This window comes from Peromyscus maniculatus, chromosome 1 (genome assembly GCF_049852395.1).
Source record: "Peromyscus maniculatus bairdii isolate BWxNUB_F1_BW_parent chromosome 1, HU_Pman_BW_mat_3.1, whole genome shotgun sequence".
Classification (NCBI taxonomy): domain Eukaryota; kingdom Metazoa; phylum Chordata; class Mammalia; order Rodentia; family Cricetidae; genus Peromyscus; species Peromyscus maniculatus.
The window spans coordinates 169,455,054-169,481,601 of NC_134852.1; the positions used below are offsets into that span (position 1 = coordinate 169,455,054).

The window sequence follows — 26,548 nt, forward strand, 5'->3', positions numbered from 1 at the left end:
GGTTTTACAAAACACACGCATTGGTGATCTCGTGAGTGTCATGTGTCATGGGGGTGGGAGAGGAAGCAGGTGCAGGGAAAGCATTTGTACAAGGTTCAAATTGAAGACTCAGTTAGCCAGGACAGAGTTGGACTGGAGGGACATGTGGGGTGTGTGTGTCAGAGGAAAAAGGATACAATTTCTCATTGGTTTCTGTGTGGTCACTGTGTAGTCACTCTGTGTGTGTGTGTGTGTGTGTGTGTGTGTGTGTGTGTGTGTGTGTGTGTGTGTGTGTGTGTGTGAGAGAGAGAGAGAGAGAGAGAGAGAGAGAGAGAGAGAGAGAGAGAGAGAGAATGGGATTAAGGTCTTTTTCTTCAGTTCTTCGTAGCATTGTGTGTCCCTCCCATGTGACCTCACTAAGAAACTCCTGCATATCTGTCATTCATCTTTGTGACTACTCTTGCCTCCAGCTATTACAGATGACATGTTGTCAGTTATCTCTTACTCATTAAATATCATTCAGTTTTGTCTTCTAATCATCAACCTGGGCACATCTTCATTATCCCTCTGTTTTTTAAAATGTGTTTTTTTTTATAGTCCTTTTGACTATAGTCCTTTGAGGGTCAAACTTAGGGCCTTGCACCCTCAGCCGCCTTTCTCTCTGAAATGGAAAGACTATATGAATGAGTTAGGACTGATATGATGACATGGTTAGTCACTGTAGTGACCAGCCATTCTAGAGAAGCTAGATTACAAGCAGACTAAGTACAGGGACTGGGGAGGGGTCTCAGCAGTTAAGAACACTGGATGCCCTCACAGAGGACCTGCACCCACATGGCAGCTCATGACCGTTTATTCTGCCAGTTCCAAGAGATCCTTCTTCATGTGATGCACACATATACAAATGAGTGCAAGAAAAATATTCATACATATAAAATAAAACAACATCTCTAATCCTCCCCCCAAAAAACCCTGAAAATGCCTGCAAATTAAGAACTTTTCAAGAACTGACATGATGGTGCAAAATTTTGCTTCATGCACAAAATTATTTTTTTAAATATCGTACAAAATGATGCCCCGATTATGCACCTTGGATATATATGAAGATGAATTCTAGTTTGAGACATGGCCCCACCTCAAGATATCTTATTTATATGTAACCATTCCAATAGCTGATAACAAACTGTGAAGTCTGAAAAATTTCTAGCCAAGCATTTCAGCTGAGGGGTCTGCTGGTAACTTAGGTTGGCCCGTCCTTTTGATAGGCTTTAGCTTGCTTCACTGCTTTCGCTGTCTTCCCATCTACCAGCCTGTTCTGAGACCCTAGAATCTGCCAGGGGGAGAGAATATGGCTACAGATGGTGGTGACCTGCCGAAGCAGATCTGTGGGTCTGCCACTCGTTTGTGGTGCAGAGGGAGAGGGGCACCAGAGCCTCCCATTATCTTCTTTTGCTCTCTCCTGGACACAATAGAGACCCCAAGTTTCTTAAAGCCTGGTGAAAGAGGAAGAAAAGTGGACGTGAGAGCTGTGGGTGGTCGAGCAGGCCCCGAGCAGCCTGTGTGTTATTCTAGCTGGCCCTTCCCTCTCATTTTTCTGTTTGTCTTGGTTTTCTTCTAGCACTGATGCTAGAAGTGATGCAAGCTGGAGAGGAGAGCAGCTGGGACAGGAGGTGACGCTGAAACACGCAGACTTGGCTTTTATAGATTAGTAAGGGAGAATGCTAGTCTGATGCTTATCTGCATTTCACTTTAGCTAGTGGTCCATGTCTCTCATCACCCAGCGGGCAATTAAGAGGTAAGTGTCTCACCTGGCTTCCCTTGGAACGTCTGACTCTAGTTAGGGACAAAGTCCCCATGCAGACAATGAGAAGCAGCTTTCTTGAAGGCAAATATATTCTTAAAGTTTGTCCATAAAAAGCAAGATCTGAATGTTGGTGACCCATGGCAAGATTCCTAGACACCAGTATCAAGATGGATGGCTTCCAGGATCAAGAAAGGGAAGGCTTCCTTTCAAGGCAAGAAAACATCTAGACTCTTACCACTAAATCTAAAACTCAGTCATTAATAGCCCACAGGACAGTTGCTTCAGGCTGCAGGGCCTCTGTGCTTTAATCACTGGAGTTAGTATTAAGTCAGTAATGCTTAAGCTGCAAAAAAAGTTAGTGTCATGAACAAAGAGGGCCAGACTTACATGTAATATCCTGCAGCACACGAGGTACAGGCTCCCGGATCATCTGGGAAGAAATCACAATAATGAAAAATTATCATCGCCAGGAGTTTGGTATTTGGAAAAATGGACTTTGGAAAAGTTGTGGTTGGAGGCAGTTAATCTTCCAGGGTATTTTTATGAAATGTACTGACTCAGTGTGTCTCTCTTGGCTCAGAACAGGATCCTGAGCCGCAGCTTTCAACAAGAGTTACCACCTTTGGTCTATGTCGAGCACTGCCCAGAAGATGCCACTTTTGGATCTGATTGCCAAGGGGATTCCAGTGCCTTTGCTGGCCTCCAAGTTCTTTCAAGTTCTTCCTGCTATCTGAGCTACAACCCAGTCTTGCTCCTTCCATTTGCACAGGAGACGAAGAACAACTTCACCCTAAATGATTCCTTTTGGAACATGAAGATTTGTAATGCAACTTTAACTTCAGATAAACTAAACAACTACACCCTTTGAACTTAGTGAAAAGCTATCCTTTCTAAACTGTTCAAGGCTGGCTCTCTGCTTATCTGGAAACTTGAAGTTTACAGGATAGAGACAGCCCCACCCAAGACTTTAATCCCAGGCATGTCCCTGCCTAGTGAGGGATGCCCCTTGGACCATGCATTACATATGCTACTAAGACATGGTAGCAGGCACTAAGGTAAGACTTCTCGAAGAGGCTCTGCTACCTCAGAGATAAGCAGGTATCCTCAGAACTTTCTGGAAACAGCTTAATGATGATTAGAATAAAGAGCATTGGTCCAGGAGTTGGGATACCCTTTATTAGCTTGAAAGTTTCAGTTTTTTTTTTTCTAGACAGAGTCTCATTATATAGCTCTGACTGTCCTGAGACTCAATACATAGACCAGGTTGGTCTCAAACTCACAGAGATCTGCCTGCTTCTGCCTCCTGAGCACTGGAATTAAAGGTGTATGCCACCACCGGCAGACTAAGTTTGAAGGTTTTATTTAATACAGCTTAAATGTCTTGTGAACTTGCATATAAATCATTGTATTTTCTAGGTCCTGGTATTCGCAGGTACAACATAAACTGGTTGAACTGATAAGACTCTGAAAGTTGAAGATTCCAAAATGGAATGTAGCAGAAGTTTGGAAACTCTGGCCCCATCAAGAACCAGACCCACTTTGTCCACTCTTGTCATATTGGAACACCTACACTGCGGTACCAGCAGTGCATAGCTGCAACAGAGACCCAAGGCTGGGCTCTTCGCCATTTAACAGGAAAACTGTGAACTCTGGCTATAGCATTATCAGCCTGAGACTTCATTTTACTCAGTTTTTATTTTTAGGGTTAGAACAATACATGTATAGGAACCATCTATTAAGTTCCTTATAGTAGAAGTTTAGTTGGAAGGGTTGAACAAGAGCCAAAGTAGCCAGGCATGGGAGTACCTGCCTTTAATCTCACTCAGCACTCAGAGGCAGAGACAGAGAGATCTTTGTGAGGTCTAGGCTAGCCTGGTCTACATAGAGTGTTCCAGGCCAGCCAGAGCTGCATAGTGAGACCCTGTCTCAAACAACAAGAAGGAGCCGAAATAATCGAGGAGGAAGAGGCTGCAGGAGGCTGTGATGATGTGTTCTGGCAATGAATGGTCTTTAATGTCTGAATCAATGAAGTTTGTAGTACGGTAAACTAAAATAGGACGATGAAGTGAGCCTAAAACCAGGCTAATAAAGTGGACCTAGGAATCTGAAGTTAAATGCTGGTGAGACTCCCTGGCCTTCTTGGAAACCCTATGGGGATGCTTTCTACTGTCATACTCTATAGAATGGGGAGCTGAATATATTTTCAGAGGTACAGAGTCCTCAGTGAACGCCAAGGCTAGTTCAGTTCCCACTAGGAGACTATTTCTGCATTCACATTCTTTTCAGTCCATCCTCCCAATACCTTGTTCTACTCAGTTTGCCTCTGGGCAGCTCGATTTTCTCTGCCTGTCCCAATGAACATACTTGACTCTGACAGTTTTGCTAATTTAGCAAGGGCTGGGGGAATTCTAATCCTGTTTGCTAATGTTCTGGTCATCTCTCCCATCTAGGAACTTAATGAGCTTGCTCTCTGTTCCTTTAAGCAGGTCACTCATGAAAATGTTAAATAGAACCAAGCCTCAGAAATGTGCATGCCAATGTATTTGAGTGCAGGGACTTTTCCAGCCTGGTTGCACAGAGAATTTGCTATCTTTATGACAGTTTGAACACATGAATAATGCAGGGACTGGGAACTGAGACTTCTAATAGCTTATGGATGCCTGTTGTTGTTATTATTATTGTTATTATTATTATTATTATTATTATCAGTTGTTCTAAAGAATGAGAATTATTTTAAAAGTTTTTTCCACCCCAGAAGATCTACAAGTCAGACATGAACTAAATGGATTTAGCTTGACCACAGAGAGGCAGCTGTTATTGGATTAAGGAAGAAGGTAACAACCTTAAACCTGGAAGGTGACCCTAAGTCAACCTGGCGTTCAATGGTAAGGTGGGCTGGCTTAAGGAATGGCTTCCGGTGAGTGTTGTCTGGGAGCTGGCCAGGGAAAGAGGAGTATGAACAAGGTGGAATGGCAACTGTCTTGGAAGATATTATCTAAAGTCAGATGTTTAAACGGCTCTGGTTAATTGATCTTGTCAAGCTTTTGCACTGAGGGCATATTTTGATCAGTCAGAATTCAGAGAGAGCCTCAGACATTTGGGGACAAAGCTATCAGAAACAGTTGGTGACTTGTACCTACTCACAGACCGTGAAGGAGAAGTCGCAAGCAGTACCTACTGAAGGTAGGACCTGGTTTTTCTTTCCAGAGAAGATGCAGGCTAATTGTCTCATTTTCATGGGGGTGGGTAGACAGGAATGTAGTGTCTACCCCACCTTGAGAGCCCTGCACCACTTTTTGGGTTGTGCTTTGACTGTATCCTTGGGGAATTACCATTACTGGAAACTCCTATCACAAACTCCTATCTCCAAGGAAACACTGGCAAATCTTTTCAATAGCAGCCCAGTGGTCAGTGACATTCTATGCAGGAGAGGTAAATTTTATTCTCAGTAATGCCCAAAGCCTTTCTCATTGAATGTGAGTCAGTCAGAGCCATGGGGGGAGTTACACACATATTACCTATAAGCTGCATTAGAAAGAGGGATCTTTTAAATTGAGATGGAACTCTAACCATCTAAAACTGTCCAAGGCGGTTGTTTGGCTTGAACTGTTTGGGGGGCACCCAGGCAGGGGGATTGGGATCTGTCCCTGGTCTATGACCAGGCTTCTGGGAATCCGCTGCCTGTGGTGTGACATCTTGAACAGCCTTGGTGCAGTGGGAAGGAGCTTGGACCTGCCTAGTCTCAGTGTGCTGGGCTCTGCTGACTCCCCACGGGAGACCTCAATTTGGGAGATGTGGGGATGCAGCGTGGCTTGGGAAAGAGGGCTGGGGGGTGGGAGGAGGGAGAAGGGGGGTCTGTGGATGGTATGTGGAGTGAGTAGAAAATTTCTTAATTAAGAAAAAAAAGAAAGAATAAAATAAAATAAAATAAAACTGTCCAAGGAATGTACACTTATTTTTACAACTCACGTAAAGTTTAGGTTCTATAACTAAGGAAGAATATGAGTTAAAATGCCATAATTTGCTTTTTCAATTTTTTTTTCTTGCATGGTGATTTCTCATTTAAGTGAGACAGGAAACTCGGTATCTTAAGAGACATATTTTGTTATGGAATATATGTGTGTGAATTAGCCATGGATGAGCTATTTGCCTAAGCAGAATTGACTCTGCAGGACGATGGGGGATGTTTATGTCAGGATGCTCTTACCCTTCCTTTGGCTTATTTCCCTGATAGCCAGACCTTGGTCTCCCTTCTTCACTGAAACCTGGCTTGATGTCCCCTTACTGTGAGGCTTACTAGTGCTGTGAGGTAGAGGATTAAGGAGCACACTAAATCTGTGTCCTTAGGGGAGCCCTAGGTCTCCAGCTCCTTCAAGTGTTAGTCATTTGTTAAGTGACTTCCCATGTAACTCTCTTATGTAGCTGGAGGGCTTCTCTCCAGGTTCCCCAAGCCCCGCAGTCCCACAATCCACTTATAAAATAATCACTCAGATGCTTATATCACTTATAAACTGTATGGCCATGGCAGGCTTCTTGCTAACTGTTCTTATATCTTAAATTAACCCATTTTTATAAATCTATACCTTGCCACGTGGCTGGTGGCCTACCAGCGTCTTCACATGCTGCTTGTCCTGGCGGTGACTGCAGTGTCTCTCTCCTCAGCCTTCCGCTTCCCAGAATTCTCCTCTCTCCTTGTCCCACCTACTTCCTGCCTGGCAACTGGCCATCAGTGTTTTATTTATATAGAGTGATATCCACAGCACTTCCCCTTTCTTCTTTTTTTAAAAAGGAAGGTTTTAACTTTAACATGGTAAAATTACATATAACAAAACCATTACCGAGCAAGTGGATTGTGGGACTGCGGGGCTTGGGGAACCTGGAGAGAAGCCCTCCAGCTACAAATGGCGCCCAACGGCTCGAGTTTCCACCTTAAACCTGAGAATATTTAATAACCAATTCTAAACAGAGCCAAAACCAGGTTCCTGCTTCTTGTCTCATATGAGCAGCTAGACGCCGCAAAACTCGGGTTTGAACACTGGCGGGTTCCTGGCGTGTGCGTTTGACCGGTAGTATGGCAGGAATGAGGGGTCTGCCAGAGGCACATTATGCTGTGTAGTAGATTTAGTCTTTACTAGTATTTTTTTTTTTTTTTTTTAAAAAAAGGGTTTCTGGGCTACACGCTGCTTTGATAAAAGCTTAGACCCACTATTTCTGAGACTTGATGACTCCCAGAGCTGGACGTACCACTGCCATGTTGGGAAGCTGAAGTGGGCGGAGCCAGCAGCCACAGCGCTGTTTCAGTCTTAGAATGGTACAGTTTAAAGCAATAGGCTAAGGTAATATAAAATATAAGCCACGTAAAGATGGCTACCACACAGAGAATCTGGATTATGTTCTCTTTGATATTCGTAACTGAAGAAAAACATTTGATTACAAAAGCTGTTGAGTTATGCCAGAATGTATATTTTAAAGGTACCTTGACTTCAAAATTTGGATTTAAGGATATGTTGCTTTGGAAAAGAGGTTCTGCTTTTGTTTCCACAGAAAGCCAGAGGCTGTGGATTTGTTCCAGATTAAGATACATCAGGTTTCACCAGCCAAGACCCCCTGAAAGGCCTCGGGTGACACCATGGCCCAGATGATCCAACATCCAGAGCGGTTTCAAGGCAACTGGCTCCCACAATACAGCCTCAAGGACTACCCCATAGGCTTAAAATTTCCTTTGCGTCCCCATAAGATACAGTGCCCCCCTCCAGCAGGAAGTAGTAAGAGATGCTACGCCCAAATTCCCAAATATACCAAGCTGGCTTTAGAGGTGGAATTGGCTCACTCCCCCTCTAAACCCAGACATATTGCTTTAAAAAAAAAATGGTTAAGAGATTCTTGTGTCCCAAATCAGAAGAGCCCTCTGGTGTGGGACAGAGAAAAACCAATATTTTTATTTAAAATAGGTTGATTATAAATGTGATCTCTTTCTAAAAAAGAAAAGGGGATATGATATAGATATATAGGAGGATATAGAGATGATAAGATAAAAGGATAGATTAATCAACCTACTTTTAAAGAATAACTTGTTTAAAATGTTTTACATTGGTATAGATTTTAGTTTATGCTTAAAATGTTTTACATTGGTATAAATTTTAGTTTATTGATACAAGCTTGAGGTTAATTTTGTTGTACTGTATATATATATTTCTATTCTTGTTTGAGGTATTATGTTTATGTAACTCATTTAAAATTGTAATGGATAATTAAAAATAGGTTAATAATTAGTCATTTATGATAATCATATTTGTAACCATGTTAGTTAAGTCTTCTAGGTATACATAGATATATTTCAGATAGATAGGTAATCTTCAAACACTTCATAGACCTAGAGAATATGGCATTTAAATAACTTAGAATTCTGTTGACATGAGACACAATTGCTCCTGGCTGCACCAATTTGATCCCGAGAGAATGTTGGGCTTCTAAGACATTTCCATTTGGAAGTTTGTCTTCTTGGCACAAAATGGCCTACTGGGCAGAGAACTGCCCTTGCCTTGACGGCTAACAGTATGAATGCAATGCTGTCCTTTCTGGACAAGCGGGACACAAGGAAAGCGACCACTGTACTTTGCCAAGACAGGGTAAGATGGTCTTTCAGAAATCCTGCTTCTGAAAATGGTCTGTCATATACTCTAGGCCTGTAGCCAATTTGAATGCACCAACAATGCTGAAAAACATTATTAGGTGACTGTCCAGGCTGCCAGCCGTCTTGGTCTACTCTTGCAAGATTCCCGAAAGTTGCTTGCATCCATCTACCATTTCTCAGGTACCATTATCTTCCTTCTCAGGTCTTTGATGTGGTTGAAGACTAGATAGTTATGATTTCCTCGGTTATGATAAAAGATAAGTTAGATATAAAACCTTAAACTCACAAATATAAGATAGATAGGACATCTTCTTTAATATTGTAACTGTAATTCTTGCTTGATAATTGTTTTGTTATGTGTGGTTTTGCTATGTTAGAGTTAAAACCTTCCTTTTTAAAAAAAGAAGAAAAGGGGAAGTGCTGTGGATATTACTCTATGTAAATAAAACACTGATGGCCAGTGACCAGGCAGGAAGTATAGGCAGGACAAAGAGAGAGGAGAATTGGGGAAACAGGAAGAAGGAGGGAGAGACACTGCAGCCACGGCCAGGAGAAGAGCATGTAAAGAAGCCGGTAAGCCACCAGCCACGTGGCAAGCTATAGATTTATAAAAATGGGTTAATTTAAGATATAAGAACAGTTAACAAGAAGCCTGCCACGGCCATACAGTTTATAAGTGATTCAATCGTCTGAGTGATTATTTTATAAGTGGATTGTGGGACTGCGGGGCTTGGGGAACCTGGAGAGAAGCTCTCCAGCAACACTCTTAGGCCACACCTGTACGTGTTTCATAAAACATTACCCATTCTCTTGTAATTCAGCATTGCCCAGTGCTTGCTTTTCCCAGATGATCTTAGTGGCCCTGTCACCTCCCCTGGTCCATCACTGGGGCCCTACTGAACTTCAGGATCTTGGGACCAGCTTGGTCAGTGATTCCCACACTTAGGCAAGGAGTAGATCAAAGTTAACTCCATTTATACTTCCTAGGTTTCTGGCTCTAATCACATTACGAGCTCCACCAACAATGGAAATCTCAATTGGTAATCTCTATGCTTTTGTGCTGATGACCTCATTGGATTAAAAAAATAGTATGAATTATGCGTGCATAAATGATCTATCATTAATTATCATCCTTTATTATGTACTATGGCATGACTATTTTTATATATTTTAAAAAGTGTGCTAAATTGGCAATTTGAAAAGGATGGCGTAAAAGTAAATGTGAATGTACCTTTTGTTTTGTCTGTAGTCCAGTGGATTGTGTTGAGCAGCCGTCTGTCTTTGGAGACCAATGGCTTAGACTCCATCTCACTGAATGTCACGCCTGAGCTCCTGAACTCACATTGAACCATGAACAAAACCTGTATGTTACATTTGGCTTCTTAGTGTTATCCATGGCTTTCTGATGGGCTCATTCATCTGCATGTGTGTAAAGGCCTGCTTTTGGCTTCCAACTCTTCCTCATTTATGGATAGACTATATATTTTTAATGAACATTTTCACCTAGCATTTCAGGTCAGAAGAGAAGTGGGAAATACAGCTATGAAAGATAGAGTTTGGATGATATGATTAGATTGTACTTTTTCTACCTCACCACACCCCCTACGGTTTCAGTTCATACACTGGTATATCAGAACAGATTTTCCAGATGAAAACGGTGTTCACATCACTACAAAAGCCAACCAGGAAGCTCATCTGTCAAAAGAGATGTGAATGTGCAGGGAAGCTGAGCAAGCAAAGAGCCACTGGCATCCTCTTTCTCAGGAGTATTTAACATGCGAGACTTTTCCTGACAGCCCAGTGAAAGAGAACACGCAGCTGTGTTCATGGATATAGTATGCATATATATATATATATATGTATATTTGTATATATATACATATACAGCTTTGTTCAAACACAATCTGATTTTTATGTGTGTATTACATGTGTAAAAGGTCTATGTTTCCTTAACAAATCTCACAACAGAATTTATTAAAAGAAAAGAGATTAGTAGGAAAAGAAAGATGCTGGGTGTCAAGGTATGTGTGTGTATAGTCCAGCTGTTTAAGAGGCTGAGACAGGAGTTTTTGAGCCCAGCCTGGGAAAATAGAGAGTCTTTGTCAGAAAGCCTAAATCCAAATTCAACCCCCAAATAAAATCAAAACACTAGGAAAGAAAGGAAATGCCTAGGCCAGGACACACATATATGTGCACCTGCACCAAGTAAATAAATGTAATGTTTTTTTAAAAGTTTAGTAAAAACACGGAGGAATGATTAAGGAAGACATATTGATGTTGGTCTCTGGGCCCTGTGTGCACCCACAGGAGTAGGCACCTATGTACTCAAGCAGACATCTCCTCCAAAATAAACCCGGTTCTGCATAGGTGTGAAACAGTGTCTCCACAGATCTGCCCTGAGCCAGTTGTCATTTGGTTTTGCTCTTTATTCCCTGTTTCTTCCCTGTCCACTTCTAGTTTTCCCATTTTGTACTTTCTAATTTCTATACCACTAGGACCTGGCTGGTGCTCTTCCCAGAGGTGGGTCCTAACTGATGCAGCTGTTTGTGCAAACTCTTTGGATAAAATTCACTCTAAAACAGACCATTTTTCTGATAGGACTCCAAGAAGGAAGCAGATCACTAGGAAACCGGGTTACTCCTGGCTCTGCCTCAGACTCACTAACCAGAGTGGGGCTGTTGCTAGGGCCAGGCGTGTTTCCTCTACTCCTTTCCTGAGCACCTGCATTTGCCCTGCTGAGACGTTCCAAGGCTCCTTCTGAGGGCAGAAGCAGCACTGGAAGCAGTTAATATTTCTGTTGCTTAGAGAGATAATAAAGCAAATTGCCAATAATGTCTATTCTCCCTGCGTATGGATTTAGTTATCATGCAACACTGCCACATTTACAGGGGAGTCTCTGACATTCTTCAGTCCATCAAGGATAACCAATTAGGTAAGAGATTTATATGCCCAAAGAGTGTAACTAATTATAAGACCCAGATAGCACAAAGAAATACATGAATTCAAACAGGCCTTGTACTTAGAATTGTACTTCAGTTGTAACTCAAATACAAAGTAGATCTTCTGACAGCTTTGCCAACCCTGACTTCTCTGGAAGGTTCAATGGTGCTGGAATACAAAATATTTGGTTAGAGGGATTGTTGATGCTTTTCAACCATTTGGTCCTCACTGGTGTCCAAGGACCATGGATAAATATTTGAATGGGCAAGAACACAAATCGTGCATCCGACAGTGGGGCACAGCCTCCTGGAGAGGCACAGCAGTAGAAGGGACCAGAATAGAGAATCAAAATCATTGTCTACAAATGTTGGCTAAAAGAGGGCTTAGTGTTCCATGGGCTCCACTCTGTACCAAGTCCTCCAGTTCCAGCTGTGGAATGCCACATCAGGCAAGCTCCTTGCAGATCTCCATGCTTCCTGAGCATGGCAGAAGTGACAGACATGTACATGGTGACTCCTACAATGCTCACTCACTGCAGTGTTTCCACGAATGTATTCATTTATTTTGGAGCTTACATTTTAAGGGAAGACACAGCTTTTAAAGGCAGATAATGTCTTAAGCAGTTTAACTATTAATCTGTTTCTGAATTATACAATAAAACATACCACTTGACAAATTTTTTCAAAAGCAGGTAATTATCAGAAGGCAAGTGAAATATAATCTTTTTTTCCCCCACAAATACATGAAATTAACACTACAATGCAAGCTTCATGTAGACAGATTTTGTTGTCCTATATGTTCGGTAGTAAGTAAGGGTATTGCCTTAGTTCTAATGAAAAAGGAAGGCTCACAAGGAAATTTAGATATTCAGAAAAAGGTTGCAGAAGACATGGGAAGAGATGAGAGACCTCATCCCAGTGAGCTAGTGAGAGAGAATGTCATTCAAGAACTAACATTTTATTAGAGACTGGAAACTCAGCAAAGAGCTAACCACAGGCAATTCTGGAGACAGAAGCCAGGGGAACCTGACCCGTGGAAGGAACATCAATTAGCCGTAAAGGAACATTGGAAGGAACCAGGTATGGTGATACACGACTGTAATCCCAGCACTTGAGAAGCCAAGGCAGGAGGATAAAGAGGGTTGGAAGCTCAGAGCCAGGCGGGACTTGGCCAAAAAGGATAAGGATGAAGATGAGAAGAGGAAGGAGGAAGAAGAGGAAGCAGAAGAGGAGGAGGAGGAAGAGAAGAAGGAGGAGAGGGGGAAGAAGAAAAGGGAAAGAAGATGGTAGCAGCAGCCAGTAGGGCTGGACTGGAGAGAAAGAGTCACAGCAGGACCAGATCAAATAGTCGTTCTCACCCTCCCCTTGCTGGTCATTAAATCCATGCCTCATACATGGAGGCCAAAGACGGCCACTGAGATATAACACCAGCTCAAAAAGAGTCATACCGACTAGCACAAGAGATTCACCTACTAATGAGGAAGTTTACACAAAAGGGCCCCATTGCGATCTGATCTGCAGATAGAAAACTAAAAGGATCCTGTGGGTGCTGTGTAGGAATGACCTACTTACCTGTAGGAACATTTACAGCTATCACATCCAGCTAAACTCAACTAGGATTCCACGTTTCACACTTGAGAAACATGTTTTAGGGAAAGATAGGCCAGAAGAAATGATTAGGGGGCAAATGAAGACGGTAATAAGAAAATTCAGATTTGGGAGACATCAAAGAACCAGCATTTGATGACATGATGTTGGGGACAGGATGATGGAGTTAACGGTCTCCCTGGGCTTGAGCCCTAAATGGTTGAGAAAAGAGGAGTCATCAGCTGTGATTTGGACAAGAACCAACTCCTAACAAGTTGTGTATTCCAGCCACACCCTGTTGTGATAGGCTAAGGAGCATCCATGTTGTCCACGGTCCCTACTCTCAAGGGGTTTGAAAGCTGGTGGGGGAGAGGACAGTAGTGACAAAGGCTGGACACTGCCATGTGGTTAATGATAGGATGGAAAACAAATCACCCATCTAGTGTGCTGAAATATTTTTGTTCAAGGCTTGAAAGAAACCAAATTGTGAGGCTCCCCCCCTCTCCTTCGTGTGTGTGTGTGTGTGTGTGTGTCTGTGTGTGTGTGTGTGTATGTGTGTGTGTGTGTGTGTGTGTGTGTGTGTGTTATGTCTGTGATATGTGGTCTGTGTTCACATGTGTATTTATTGAGGGGAGCCCAGAAGACGCTGGGGTTTCCTGTTCTTTCATTCTGCTCTTTATTCCCAGAGTCAGAGTGTCTCTCTAAACCTGGAGCTATGCTGGTTGCTGACAAGTCCCAGATCCTCCTGTCCCTGCCCATCACTCTCTGGCTCTTGAGTTACAGGTATGCTCATGAGTATGCCAGGTGATTCTACGTGGGTTCTGGGGTTTGAACTCAGGTCTCCGTGCTTGTGCTGCGAGTGCTGTCATCCACTGACCCATCCTCTCAACCCTTTATCTATCTCTCTTTCTTAATGCAAAACTTCAGAGCATCCTTATTATACTCAGGGTTCCCAGATAAAACACATTGCTCAGGAACCTGAGAACTATGAAATTAGCTTAAAGGTGAATGAAAACTAGAAGGTGTCAGCAAAATTCATCTGGGCCTTGGCTTTAGCATTGGGTAAGTTGAACAAAAACAAGAGCAGAAAGTTTCCTCTGAAACTCTGGAAGCCTCAGCTGGATTCCACAAAGTTTTATACTCAAATTCATGCTACCTTTGTGTTCTAGAACACAGCTACAGAAAACCAGCTTACAGTGGTTCCAGGTAGAACATGTTTCAAGGCAACTGATAGTGGCGACTGTGAATTCTTCTAGAAAAATGTAATCTCAAATCCTCACTTTAATATATTTGCTCTCATTTGTAAAATTTCAAGGGAAATGGCCACAGTTTAAAGGTTTTCCCCAATCCCAGATCTTCATGTACATTAGACAAGTGCACTACTGTTGACATACAACCCCAGCCCAATCCTTTAAACATATCACCCACAGAAGGAAACCAGTCACTGTGAGAAAGAGGCAGAGGAAGGAACCAACAACAGAGTCAGACCCGCAGGAGCTTCATCTCAAAGTTTCTGGCACTGAATAGAAACATATCAAACTATCTAATGGGATATATATATATATATATATATATATATATATATATATATATATATCCCTCACAATCTAAAACTTCCTATCAGTTTGGAAAAAAGCCAGCTACGTCTTCTACCAAAGAAAACCATAATTATCTGAATCTAAAACTCAGTGAGTAAATTAATATAGTAAGCTAGGCAGAGAAGAAAGAGAATTAGCAGGCAAGGACAGAGAATGCAAGACAGAAGTTTCAGCCCACAGTCAAAAGAGCACAGGAAGAACGACCAAGAAACCAGTAAAGCGAGGAGACCCAAGAAACGGCTAATCCCAGGAAGGAATACTTCAGAGGATGGGGAGGGGCAATGTTGAAGGAGAATAAACAGCTGAGAGTGTTTAGAGATTTGTTAAAAGGCGTCAATCAATTACAGGAAGCAGCACAAATATGTGTTACTATTATTTCTTTGAAAATCATAGTGAAATTACAAAATAAACAAAAAGCAGCCATTAACCTACGGAGGTGGATAAAGGGACACAGTACATAATAAGGAAGGCAAGAGGCTGAGGAAAGACCTGCAAGTTTGTAGTCAAAGAGCATTAGTTATTTCAGAAAGACCCCAAAAGTGGCAGGAAAATCTTAGAAACTGTGATGAAATTCTGGAATTAGAGCCAGGAGTTATGAAGGCTCAAGGGCCAGTTCCCCCATCCTGTGACTGTATGAAACGTTGGTGTTTGTTTCAACCCTCTGGTTCATCTGCCAGAGAGGGGCTTTTCTCCTGGGCTACTGATAATAGCTGAAGGAGCTTTCTGAAATTTATCAGAGTGGGAAACAATGAACATTACTGACCTGTTCCCATAGGGAAATACATCTTATTTATCACTCTAGCCACAGTGCCTAGTCCTATGTTCAGACTCTTTCATTCCATATGTACATTTTGGAGCCAAGGTCTCACACTATTATATATTTTAAAATTACATTTATTTTGTATGTATATGTATGTGCCTTCATGCATACACGTATCACCATCTTTCCAACATCATGTGGGTCCCAGGGATTGAACTCAGGCTGTCGGGCTTGTCAGTAAGCACTATTACCCTCTGAACCATCTCACTGACTCACAAATATGCTTTGAGTCCTAATCCATGCTAGGGATACAGAGGCCACTCATTCCCAGTATAATGTGGAAATCAGAGTCTGGGGGCAATGCAGCAGGTAACAAGATCTTACAACAAATGTCACGTGTCTTTATAACTGACAGGATGATGGATAGGAGGACAATGCTAAGAAGTGAACAGAATGCATGTGCACGTGTAGGGGCTGTAGTAACAGAAACCCATGGCATGATGCCCTTGGGAATGTAAGGACTGAGAACTGAAAGATGAGTTAGAGGAAGAGAGAGAGAGAGAGAGAGAGAGAGAGAGAGAGAGAGAGAGAGAGAGAGAGAGAGAGAGAGAGAGAGAGAGGAGAAAAGCTACTCCATGTACAAAGGGGTGAAGGTAGAGGGACTTACAACTATGGAGAGACTCTGCTAGAAGAAATATGCCATACTTTCCCACATCCCTCACTCTGAAGATCTGCAGGATTTGAAATAAAAGGATGTCAAAAGTATGAGAGTAGATGGCAAAGGGTTTTGGAGAACTGGAGTGCAGAGCCAATGTCAGGGTTGAGGACGCTGAGACAGATGTGAGCATGCTGAAGAGATCAGTGGCTGGACTGAGAAGCCTCTGTGTAACGCTTTGAGGGAGTGTGGATTTTTCCTAGGGCCACAGAAAAGTGTCTAAGATGTGGAAACGGCTACCACTAGGTTCTCAGTTAGAGATAACCCCATGTTATAGTGCAGGGGATGAATCTAGAGTGGAAATAGGCATTCGTTACATTTAAGGAGATATCTGAGGGTGCAGTCCATCATGATTGGGCAGGTAGGCGTAGGAGGCAGCCGGTCACTGTCTGTAGGCAGGGAAGCAAAGGAGAAGAATGCTGGTGCTCAGCTCACCTTCTCCTTTTTATTCAGTCTAAGGTCCTAGCCCATGCGATGGTGGGGCCTGCATTAGGACAGGCCTTCCGTGCTCAGGTAAACCTTCCTGGAAAGACCCTTAAAGAGAAACCCAGAAGTGAGCTCCAGTGATGATTCCATATCTCTCAAGTTGACACTGAAGATTAGCCACCACAGAATAGAGATCGGCTCTTGGGTCCCTGCAGCACCCAGGGAACCACCCACTGTGGTGGCCTGAAGTCACATGTTTCATTATGATGTTTTGGCCAACGATAGATCACATACATGGTGGGAAGGGCATATCATTGTAAGGCCGAGTGAAGTCATAGCCAGCTCAGTTTTTCTAAGTGTACTCTGTGGATACACAACTATGAAACTGCCTAATGACACATTTCTTAGACAATGTGCCCTTGGTTAAATGACTCACGATTACTGTTGAGATGGGTAGAAGTAGACAGAATCCAAGATAGAAAGTAGAAATGAGTAGGGTGTGGCAGCACACACCTTTAATCCTAGCACTCAGGAGAGTTTGAGGCCACCTGATCTACATGGGGAGGTCTGGGCCAGCCAGAGCTACATAGTAAGACCCTGTCTCAAGCCAGGAAAAAAAAAAAAAAAGAAGAAATGGCTTGAGACTGTTGGGAAAAGAATTATGACCCTCAATGATATGTGCAAATGCTAATGTTTGGAACCTCTAAATGGGACCTTGCTTGTAACAGGTCTAGCTAAGGTGAAGTCATTAAGATGAGGGTGGGTACTAACAAAGACAATGGCCCGTTTCCATTTAAGAAAGGCATGTGAAGACAGATACGGAGCCACAGAAGGAAGAAGCACATGATACCCCAGAGGCACAGACAACTTATGCAGTGACAAGCCTAGGAATGCCAAAGATAGTCATCAGCCACCAGGGGCTGGCAACACGTCCAGGAAAAGCCCCCCTCAGAGGTATCAGAAGGACCCAACACTGCAGACAAGGGACTGACACCCGACTTCCGACTTCTACCCTCCAGAACAGAGCGACAATACACTGCTACTGTTCTAAGCCCCTTGGTTGCTGGTACATTATCACAGTTGCCTTGGAACACCAACGATATGACTTTGTCACTAGATTGTAGGGGACACCATTGCCCCTGTGCTTCTGCCTAAGTCTTTAAAATACTGGAAAGATCATTTTTAACCCCTCTTTCAAAAGTGTTTACTTGATAATGGAAAGAGGAAGGCTTTATGTGATTGGTGTGTTCTGAGAAGAAATTCATCCTATGCAGTTGGCCTGGGCAGTTTACGTAGAGGGAGGACTGACAGCAGCTGGGGGTTCATACAGCAGCTCTGCATTTTCTATTTAGCTGATAAGGCAGAGATGACACCGTAATCATTTCTATTGCTGTGTGTACATGCTATTTATTTTATTGTATTTAGCCAGAGTCTTGCTATATAACCCAGGCTAGCCACAAACTGGTGATCGTCCCTTTTTGGCTTTGCCAGTGCTACGATTGCAGGTGTGTGTTACCACACCTGGCACTGAGGTGTTTTTTTTTTTTTCCTTTGCAGAACACTTTCCCCTGTTAATGCTCTCTTGTCTCTGAGTCATAGAGAGAGCTCTGACTGATTATTAGCTAACCAAGTCCAGAGTGCGAAGGAGGAATAAGGCTTCCCAGCATTTGGGCTTGAGCAGCTGGGTGCTGCTATATTTGAAGCTATGAATCTGAGGGTGTAAGGATTGTGCAACTATAGGCAGAAGATGTCAGCAGCCAGAAGGCACTCCGTGTGTTGACTGAATTGAAGATGGCTTGCTCTCATGCAAAGTGAGTAAAGTAAATGGTTCAGCAGGAGAAATATTTGCCACAAAAGCCGTATGTCTTGAGTAGGATCCAGAACCCACACTGTAGAAGGGAATGACTGACTCCCACAAGTGGTTCTCTGACCTCCGCACAAGCACCATCTCTCTCTCTCTCTCTCTCTCTCTCTCTCTCTCTCTCTCTCTCTCTCTCTCTCTCACACACACACACACACACACACACACACAAAGTCCAAGTAAATAAGTGAATCAATGTAAAGAGGAGAAGAAAAATGTTTATGGGGGCCACTGCTTAGCACCAACAGTTTTCTCATGTCATTCAATTCTCTGGGTAAGTTGGCTCAGTGAGTAAGGGGGGCCCCCCCGCAAGCTTCACAACCTGCGTGTGATCCCCACAATCCACATGATGGGAGAAGAGAACCAGTTCCCACATATCGTCCTCTGACCTCCACATATGTGCTATTGCCTATGCTGCCCTGAATCAACACATAAATAAACAAATGTAATAAAGAAAAAGTAGACAGAGCACTCCATCCATCATGTACGGAGTCCCCAGGTCACTTCGGTGCTTCAAGGTACTGCTTTGGCCATCTGGTTTATTCAGGGTGGGATTCTGAAGTTCAATCATTGTACAGAACAGACCACTCCTGTGGTCTTGGAGCCAGGGTCCTGCAGCCCAGGGGCAAGGCTGGAGAAGAGCAGCATGCAGTCCCATCCAAACCCTGCTGTCTGCCACCTGTTAGAGGGTGGGTGGCCACGGTAGGCATAGACTTTTATCTGCGGGGCTCTTAGACCTGTTTCACATGCCGAGCATCTGAGGAAGCACTCCAATTAAATACATCATTGGAAAAGGGGAAAACAAAGCAAATCCATTTATCTCACTTACTGCTCAAATAAATTGTTGAGAACAACATTTATTTTCCAGTGGACATGTTATCTGGTCATTACTTTTGGCCCAACCTGCTGGTTCATGTAAATGGTTGTCTAGGGCTTGTGTAAACAAGTCCTGTTATCTGAAAAATAAAACTTGAAGAGTCATCCTGTATGATTTGCTCTTTTAAAAAGGAGTTGCTTCATATTTTTAAAAAAGATATTCTGAAAGATTTTGCCTATTCATCATCAGGCATATTTTAAAGAAGTGATGTTTTCTTTTGTGTATCTTGAAGTTGCTATGGCAACGGGATCACTTTCTACTCATTAATCAGGAGGCATCTTCCCCTCTCCCGGTTTTCAGCCTCTGCTTATTTCTTTACCTTTAAAAAATTCACAGATTTTGAAAGCAGTTTTCTTCAAAAATGTTTCTTGATCTGAGAGTTTTGCTGTGTTCAGTATAATATCTATCATGACACATTTCCGCCTCTGTGTTATTTGATGACTTCTATGGAATACTAGGTACATTTGATTGCCCCTTTCTCTGGATTCCTAAGCTTTTATTTCTTACAGCTGTGGGAGGTTTTGCTAAGTCTCTAGAGTCGTGTGGTAAATTATACAGAAATCCTTTCACTTGCTCTTCCTTATGGATGCCTCTGGCTAGAAATGTCCTGTAGTTAAAAATTGAGTTTTGTTTTCTTTAATGTCCTTTTTAAGTTTCTTCTTCTCAAAGTCAGCAACACCACCTCAATTTTCATTAGCAACACTGGGACCCACTGGAACTCAGATGAGTGATCAGCGCCAGTCTTAATCACTTACAGCTGGAAGGCCCTCATGACCATTTCCCAAGGTATACACACAGATGTGAATTCAGTTGCTGGATGGCCTTAAATGTTATAAAGAGTAGGGATGAAAATAGCCAGAGTGCCAGAAGTCCATAAGTGATGACCAGACTCTAGCTTGCAGAAGTGATTTGTTTGGAGAAATTAAAAGATTTGGAGGGATTATAATTCAAAGGTAGAATGTATACGCATCACACTGAGGCCTTGTGTTTGGTCTCCAGTATATACGAAAAGCCCCCTTGCCTCATGTTTTGCAGTGATGGATCAGGGCCAAGGAGCAACTGTCTTCTGCAGGAATGCTCTTTCGGGCTGCAGCCCCACCTTGACCACTGGACAATGGTTCCCATCTGTAGGTATTTGACTTTAGGAACCTTGTTCACTCTTGATACTTCTGCTTTATAGATTTAAGAAACTAAAATCCAGGAGTGCTCAGGGACTTTGCCAAAGCCAAACTTGTAATTAGGGGGAACTGAGAACTCGGTGAATTTTACTGGCCACTAACCCAGCATTCCTACTTCTCTGAAGATCCAAACTACGTTCTTGTGTTTCCATATCCTGCACTGCCTTCCACACCAGATAATCAGGAGGTGTGTTTCACACCAGACTTTATTAAGAACTACACAAATCTATGTTGGCAACAAAGCTACAACTTTTTATGACCACGGGCCCTTGAAAATAAAGAAAGCCACCTACTATTATTTAGAATAAGAGAATTCTGGTTTTGAGAAACACACACCTGTAGTGGGTAGCTGTTCCAGCTTTGACCTTGAAGCACCACCCCAGTGAGGCAGCTGGTAACTGCCATGCCTGCCTATGACCTGTCCCTGGGGCATGGCTGAGATAGGAGCCCTTAAGACCTGAGATCCATACATGCTGGCCCTCTTCGCTCTTCATGATCCTGGATGCTCGATTGCAGACCAAGTCAGAGTTCTCCAGAGACGCACGCTGGACTGCACCTCACCTCTCCTGGATTCTGTAACCAACCCTTTTACTGGCTGTAAGTTATTCCAAAACAAACCTCCTTTTAACTACCGGATAAACTACATGGAATTGCCTTGTTAAATCCCTGCTTTACACACCAGGTGCTGAGGATGTGAATTTGCATATGTGTGGGATAGGATGGGCAAGGAAAAGGGAAAGACCATCCCAGAATACTTTCAAGTCTCAGAAGTGGTCACTTTTCAAAGTTGTTCTAAGGTAGGATGCTGATGTAGGAGCTAGGAATCATGGGAAAGATGGCAGAAGCAAAGCTAAAATCAGAGCTGATACATCCAGAGACGGCACTGAGAGATCAGAAACGCAAGTGGTTTGCTGTCTTGTCAATCAAGGGTCATATCCTGGGCTCTGGCACACATCGGTTCATTCACCCTGCCAGTCCCTGTTAGAGCATTATGGCAGAAGGTAGCCCCACAAGCTTGTGTGTGCTCCACCAGATGTACGACCCTGTACCCACAGATCTGTGAGTGTACTTTATGAAGGTGATCAGTGCATTACTGAAATTCACTCTCCCCTCCTCAGTTTTTGAGAGCCCCTTTCCTTGTACCTATTTCCAAAAGGCAGACATAAACACACACACACACACACACACACACACACACACACACACACACCAGTTATAAATAAATCCTGGTTTTTTTGAAGCTGCCATAAATAAAAGGAAAAGTTATCCATAAATGAGAACTCAGGCCGTGGCAATATGCAGCCTAAATGATTTAGGGTGAAACAGAACCATTGTAATAATAACAATAAAAGCTTAGCACCTGCCAGTGAGGCAGGCACCATGAGATATTATGTCTTGCTGGGCTGTGAGATGCTCTGCTTCAGGGCCCACAATGGCCATAACACAGGAGCTTTGTGATATCACAGAAAAGATTCCAGGGAACAGCCAGCTAGCCAGGCTCCACAAAGCAAGCTCCCGCTCCTAATGAACCTCATGTGACCATGCTCACAGCGTTCCAGTGGCACTTAGGACTGAAGACAAGAGGGATTTCACAGTGTGATTAAGTCTACACAATAACACATAAAGTAGACAGCGGGCTAACAATTATCTGCCAAATTTGAGGAAAGCCTTGCCCCACCATGAAATACCTTAAATTGGCTGCTTATCTAATGTTTGAGTCTTCTGGATAATTGCTGGCCATCTCTCCCCTTCATTTCAAGTTTACAGGCCCGATTGTTTTGTGAAAGCGCTTTTGCCTCCTCTGTGCCATGGGAACACCCCAGGACCAGTTTTCAGGGTTCACTTACAATAGGAACTCGTTGCACAAGGCTGGCCGTTTTGCAGTCTGCGGGGATGCTTCTCTCACACATCACAAAGAGTCTGTCTCCAAAGCCATTGTTCTTCTCAGCATTTTCACTGCCCTTGGGGGCCTTCCTTCATATTGGCAGGTGATGAGCTATTTTCAAGTCATGGATAATCACAGCAGTTCAGCATTTTCCCTTATTAGCACCCCTGAAAGGGGAAGGCACACCAACACTGTCTCTTAGGCTTAGAGTCTTTGTGCTCCAGATGGTCTATGCTGTTAGCCGGAAGGGGTTCAATGAATGAGCATCTCCCAATCTTTCTAATGGACAAAATTGCATGGTCTGGGAATTCTTGCATTTCTTCCTTTGCTTTTAGAGTATCACTGGCCTTGTGGGAAAGCCATTCATATTTTCACCCCAGTTCTGCAGACACTATGGAATAACAGGTGTACGAGGGACTGGCTGAGTGCGCACATGTTTGCCATAGGTGATAAGGGAATGTCCCAAAGCACTGACATGCTTTAGGAATTCCTAGTATTTTCTAGGATGAAGGAGTTAGTGATAGAAGAAAGGAGCTAGCTTTACACGGAAGGCTTGTGCTTTAGCCATGTGAACAGAAGGACATGGGATTCAGTTTCCAAAAACCACCTCTGGATGCCACAGCTCTGCACTAATGTATGAAAAAGCTTAATTTACAATGAGAATTATTTAGGCGCACATTTAGAAACACTTGGAGACACTTGTGATTTATCCAATCCACCACAACCGCTCCTTCGGGCCGATTGCTGCCAATTCTGCCTACATGGAGTAAATATATGGAATTATTTTTTATAATGGACTATTTATTCTTCTAAAGCTGTGGTGACAGCTTTGTCACTCTTTCTGAGGAAATGTACTTAGCTAGCCTATTAGATGGATATTTCTATAATAGCATTCTAATATGGGAGAAATATACCATTTAACACTAGGAGATTACATGTCAATTGTACTTCCTTTGGCTTTCATTTAATGCACCTTTAAGGAAGGTTGAAGAAATTCTCTGTCTTTTTGCTAATTTTGAAAGGTATCTTTCTAAAGGTCTGAAAAATAGGCAGGCCTGATAGGTATGGGATAGAATTATAAATCAGAGGAAACACACGTGATTTAAGTGGATGCCAAATGCTAACAATTCCTACTTGTAGGTTAAATATCCTCCCCTCAAAGATGCAAGCAAAGCTTGCATCTGGCCAGGTTACGAGTGTGGGTAATAGGGAAGGGACAGACCCTCACAGAGTAGAGGAGGTAGAGTAGCTCTCAAGTCTTATGCTCTGTTTCATGGACACTACTGTGAGGTGACATGCTAAAGGTCAGTTCTAGGACAAGTTTGTCTCCATCACTGTCCACACATTCCATCAGAGCACTCATCATGGTTGCACTTGCCAGGACTCTTCCATTGATGTATTAAAAATTAGGGATTGATGAGGTCAGAGACGTATAGGAGATGGCAGTTAGCAAGGCCCTCTTATTGAAGTACACATTTGTCAGTTGTCAAGCATTATCTACTAGTTGTAGCTAGAACCAGGCATAGCATTCCCAGGAATCACTGGCCTCTTGGCCGAGCATGATATCCTACCAGACAAGCTGTTAATGGCACGGGGCCCTGAAACTTTCCCCAGTCATATGCTAGGTTTCCAAGTGGCCCATCTTATTAATGAACATTTGGGTATATAATATGCAGTTGGACAATAGCTTTGGCTAAACACCATTTACCATGTTGCACACCACAGTAAAGTGCTTACAGGCTCCATGGTTCAGACTTGCATTTCAACAGTCAAGGGTGTAATTACCATGACTCGTCCCAAGGAATAATGGACATGTTTTATCTCTGGTATCTCAGGAGGTCATCCTTCTCATTTGTAAAAGTTTTCAGTTGCTTCTTCGCTGAGCACATAAAACGAATTTACTTCTGAACTGAGACCTTGTGTGCCAAATTTTTACAGCCTTAAATGCAGTATTTTATCACTGCTATAAATGGGTCTCTACTCACCTCAAACCTATGAGTCCTGAAGGCAAGGGGCCTCCCTAATTTACTCATTTCAGTTCATATAGCATTTCTAAGTTTAGGCCAGGTCATTTGGATAATATTTCAAACAAACAGCCCGCATTTCTGTTAACTATAATAAATCTACAACTTTGCAATGGACTGGGGCAGCTAGCATGCGTGTATTAGACTTTCCAACAAGACGACTTCAAAACAACTTCCTTTGTCTTTTAAAACTTACCAAATCTGACCCAAAGGCTCATGTCATTACTCAAATATTGGGTCATGGTCATCTGGAGTCTACATTTTTAGGTTGATTTATTTTTCTAGTAGAACATCCAGGTTTCTAGCAATTATTTGAGGGTGTAAAATTCCATTGTGATGATGAATCAAGCTGGCAGCTCATTCTGCTCCAAATGAGAGAGATTGAGAAATGCTTCTCCTCTAATATTCCACAGTTTGTATCTCCAGGCTATACGTGTCACCCTTGTAGAGGTGACACCACATCTGAATCAAGTTTGCCTTTGCCCCATGACTTGACTGAATGGGGATCACTCTCTCAGTGTTCTTGTGGATTCCCTGGCCCTCAGGCTATGAAACTGGTGGCCCAAGAATAAACCTTTTTGTCAGTCAGCTTTCCACCAATAGAACAAAATACTTGAAATGACCAACTTAAAAAAGGAGGAAAGGTTTCATTTGGCTAACAGTTTCAGATTCTAGTCCAGGGTCACTTTGCCATTGCCTTCAGCCTGAGGTAAGGCAGCACCTCATGTTGGGGATTGTATGACTGAACAAAGGTGCTCACCTTGGGGTGGCCAGGAAGCGAATTGAGAGAGGGAGGGAGGGAGAAGAGGGGGCAGCTTAGACCCCTAATACTCCTTTCAAGGTCATGTCCTCAATGGCTTAACCCTTCCACTGGGTTCTAGAACTAAGTTTCCACCACCTTCTAACAATACCATCAAGTCTTTAGTACATGAGGCTTTGGGAGTATGCTCATTAACTGGCTTAGTTCATGCAATAGACTGGACACTTGTCTTATCCAAATGAATAATTATGGATACCTAGAACACACCATTTTTATAGGCAACATCTTGAAAAACATTAACAGTGTCCTTTACAGATGACTACATGCACAGGTGGGAAGGAAAAGGTTTCAGTGACCCAGTGACATCGTCAGTGAGACTACGACTGGTATTGTAAGGGGTCAGCATGGATACTCCTTACCTTCCAGTTTTTCTGCTCTGAGTTATCGGGCAATGGGTCATAGGTGAGGAATGATTCTATCGGATCTTGCCTCTGAGCCTATGGTCTTCTTTATCTGGCTGCTGATTGGTTCTATTCTTCTTCCACTGCTTCAGCTGACCCACAGTCCTGCTAGCTGAACCGAAGGCTGTTGTAAGGGCTTTAGCCAAGGTTTCCATGATAGGAGTTACAGGAAGAACTCATAGAAGTCATGAGTCTGGACTTCATTCAAAACACCCTCCTGCGGACTTTCAGGAAGCCACAGTTTTAGGCTCTAGAGTAGCAGAAGCAATTTACTGGCCACTGTGGTTGTCCCAGCTCTGAGTTAGAGACCAGCCTGGCCAACATATAGGCATCAGTATGCTGATGTTTCTGCCTCACCCACATTCAGCTCCCCTCTAGCCTGGTGTTCACTCTGCAACTTCAAACAATTCTTTTTCTCCACAGCTGGTGGAGCTTGGAGTTCTTGCTGCCATCTGGTAAAGGACCATGATGTGGTCGTTTAAAGTGGTATGGAGAAATGGGGAGCTGGGATGAAATGAGAACAGCTATCAGTGGGTGCAGAGGTCATAGATCTTTCCTGAAGGTCTACCCAATGTCAAGCCCTGTGCTAAATGTACCATAGTGTATAAGCTGAGTGTGTGGCCTCAAACAAACCAATAGGCTTCTTGATGATGTCAGATAGGATAGAAAAAGGGAAGTGCTAATGGAGAGAAAACAGTAAAATTCATCTTGATATTAACAGCAAATCTTATTTCTATCTTAAAGAAGCAATGATATGACAGTTATCTTCCTAGCTTTCATTAAAGTCACCAAGTCCTACTAGGAGGTAGGAGGATAGCTTATATGAAGTTTTCCTTTATAAGACAATATAATTAACTAATGATATATAGGATTGGCCATATATTTTTATTGAGGTAGGGGAAAGATGGAGATGAATGGATACTAAAATTTCTGACTCTATTTTCTCCACATCTGTAAAAGTAGTTAAGATCTAACCACTTGAAGTTCTTATTACTACTGTTAGTCTAATTGTTACTTTTGGTTAAAGTTGATGGTCAAATAGTGTAGAAGTATTGGTGGC

General features: G+C 42.8%; 1 protein-coding gene across 3 annotated transcripts in view; it reads right to left on the reverse strand.

The window, feature by feature from the left end:
- Nucleotides 1-26,548, reverse strand: part of Pcsk5 (proprotein convertase subtilisin/kexin type 5) — a 434,887-nt gene that overhangs the window by 43,857 nt on the left and 364,482 nt on the right. For all 3 annotated transcript variants that reach the window (XM_076560923.1, XM_076560919.1, XM_006995970.4), the window contains exon 25: nucleotides 2,171-2,213. In XM_076560923.1, the coding sequence (XP_076417038.1) occupies nucleotides 2,171-2,213 (43 nt within the window). The remainder of the gene's footprint in view (nucleotides 1-2,170; nucleotides 2,214-26,548) is intronic.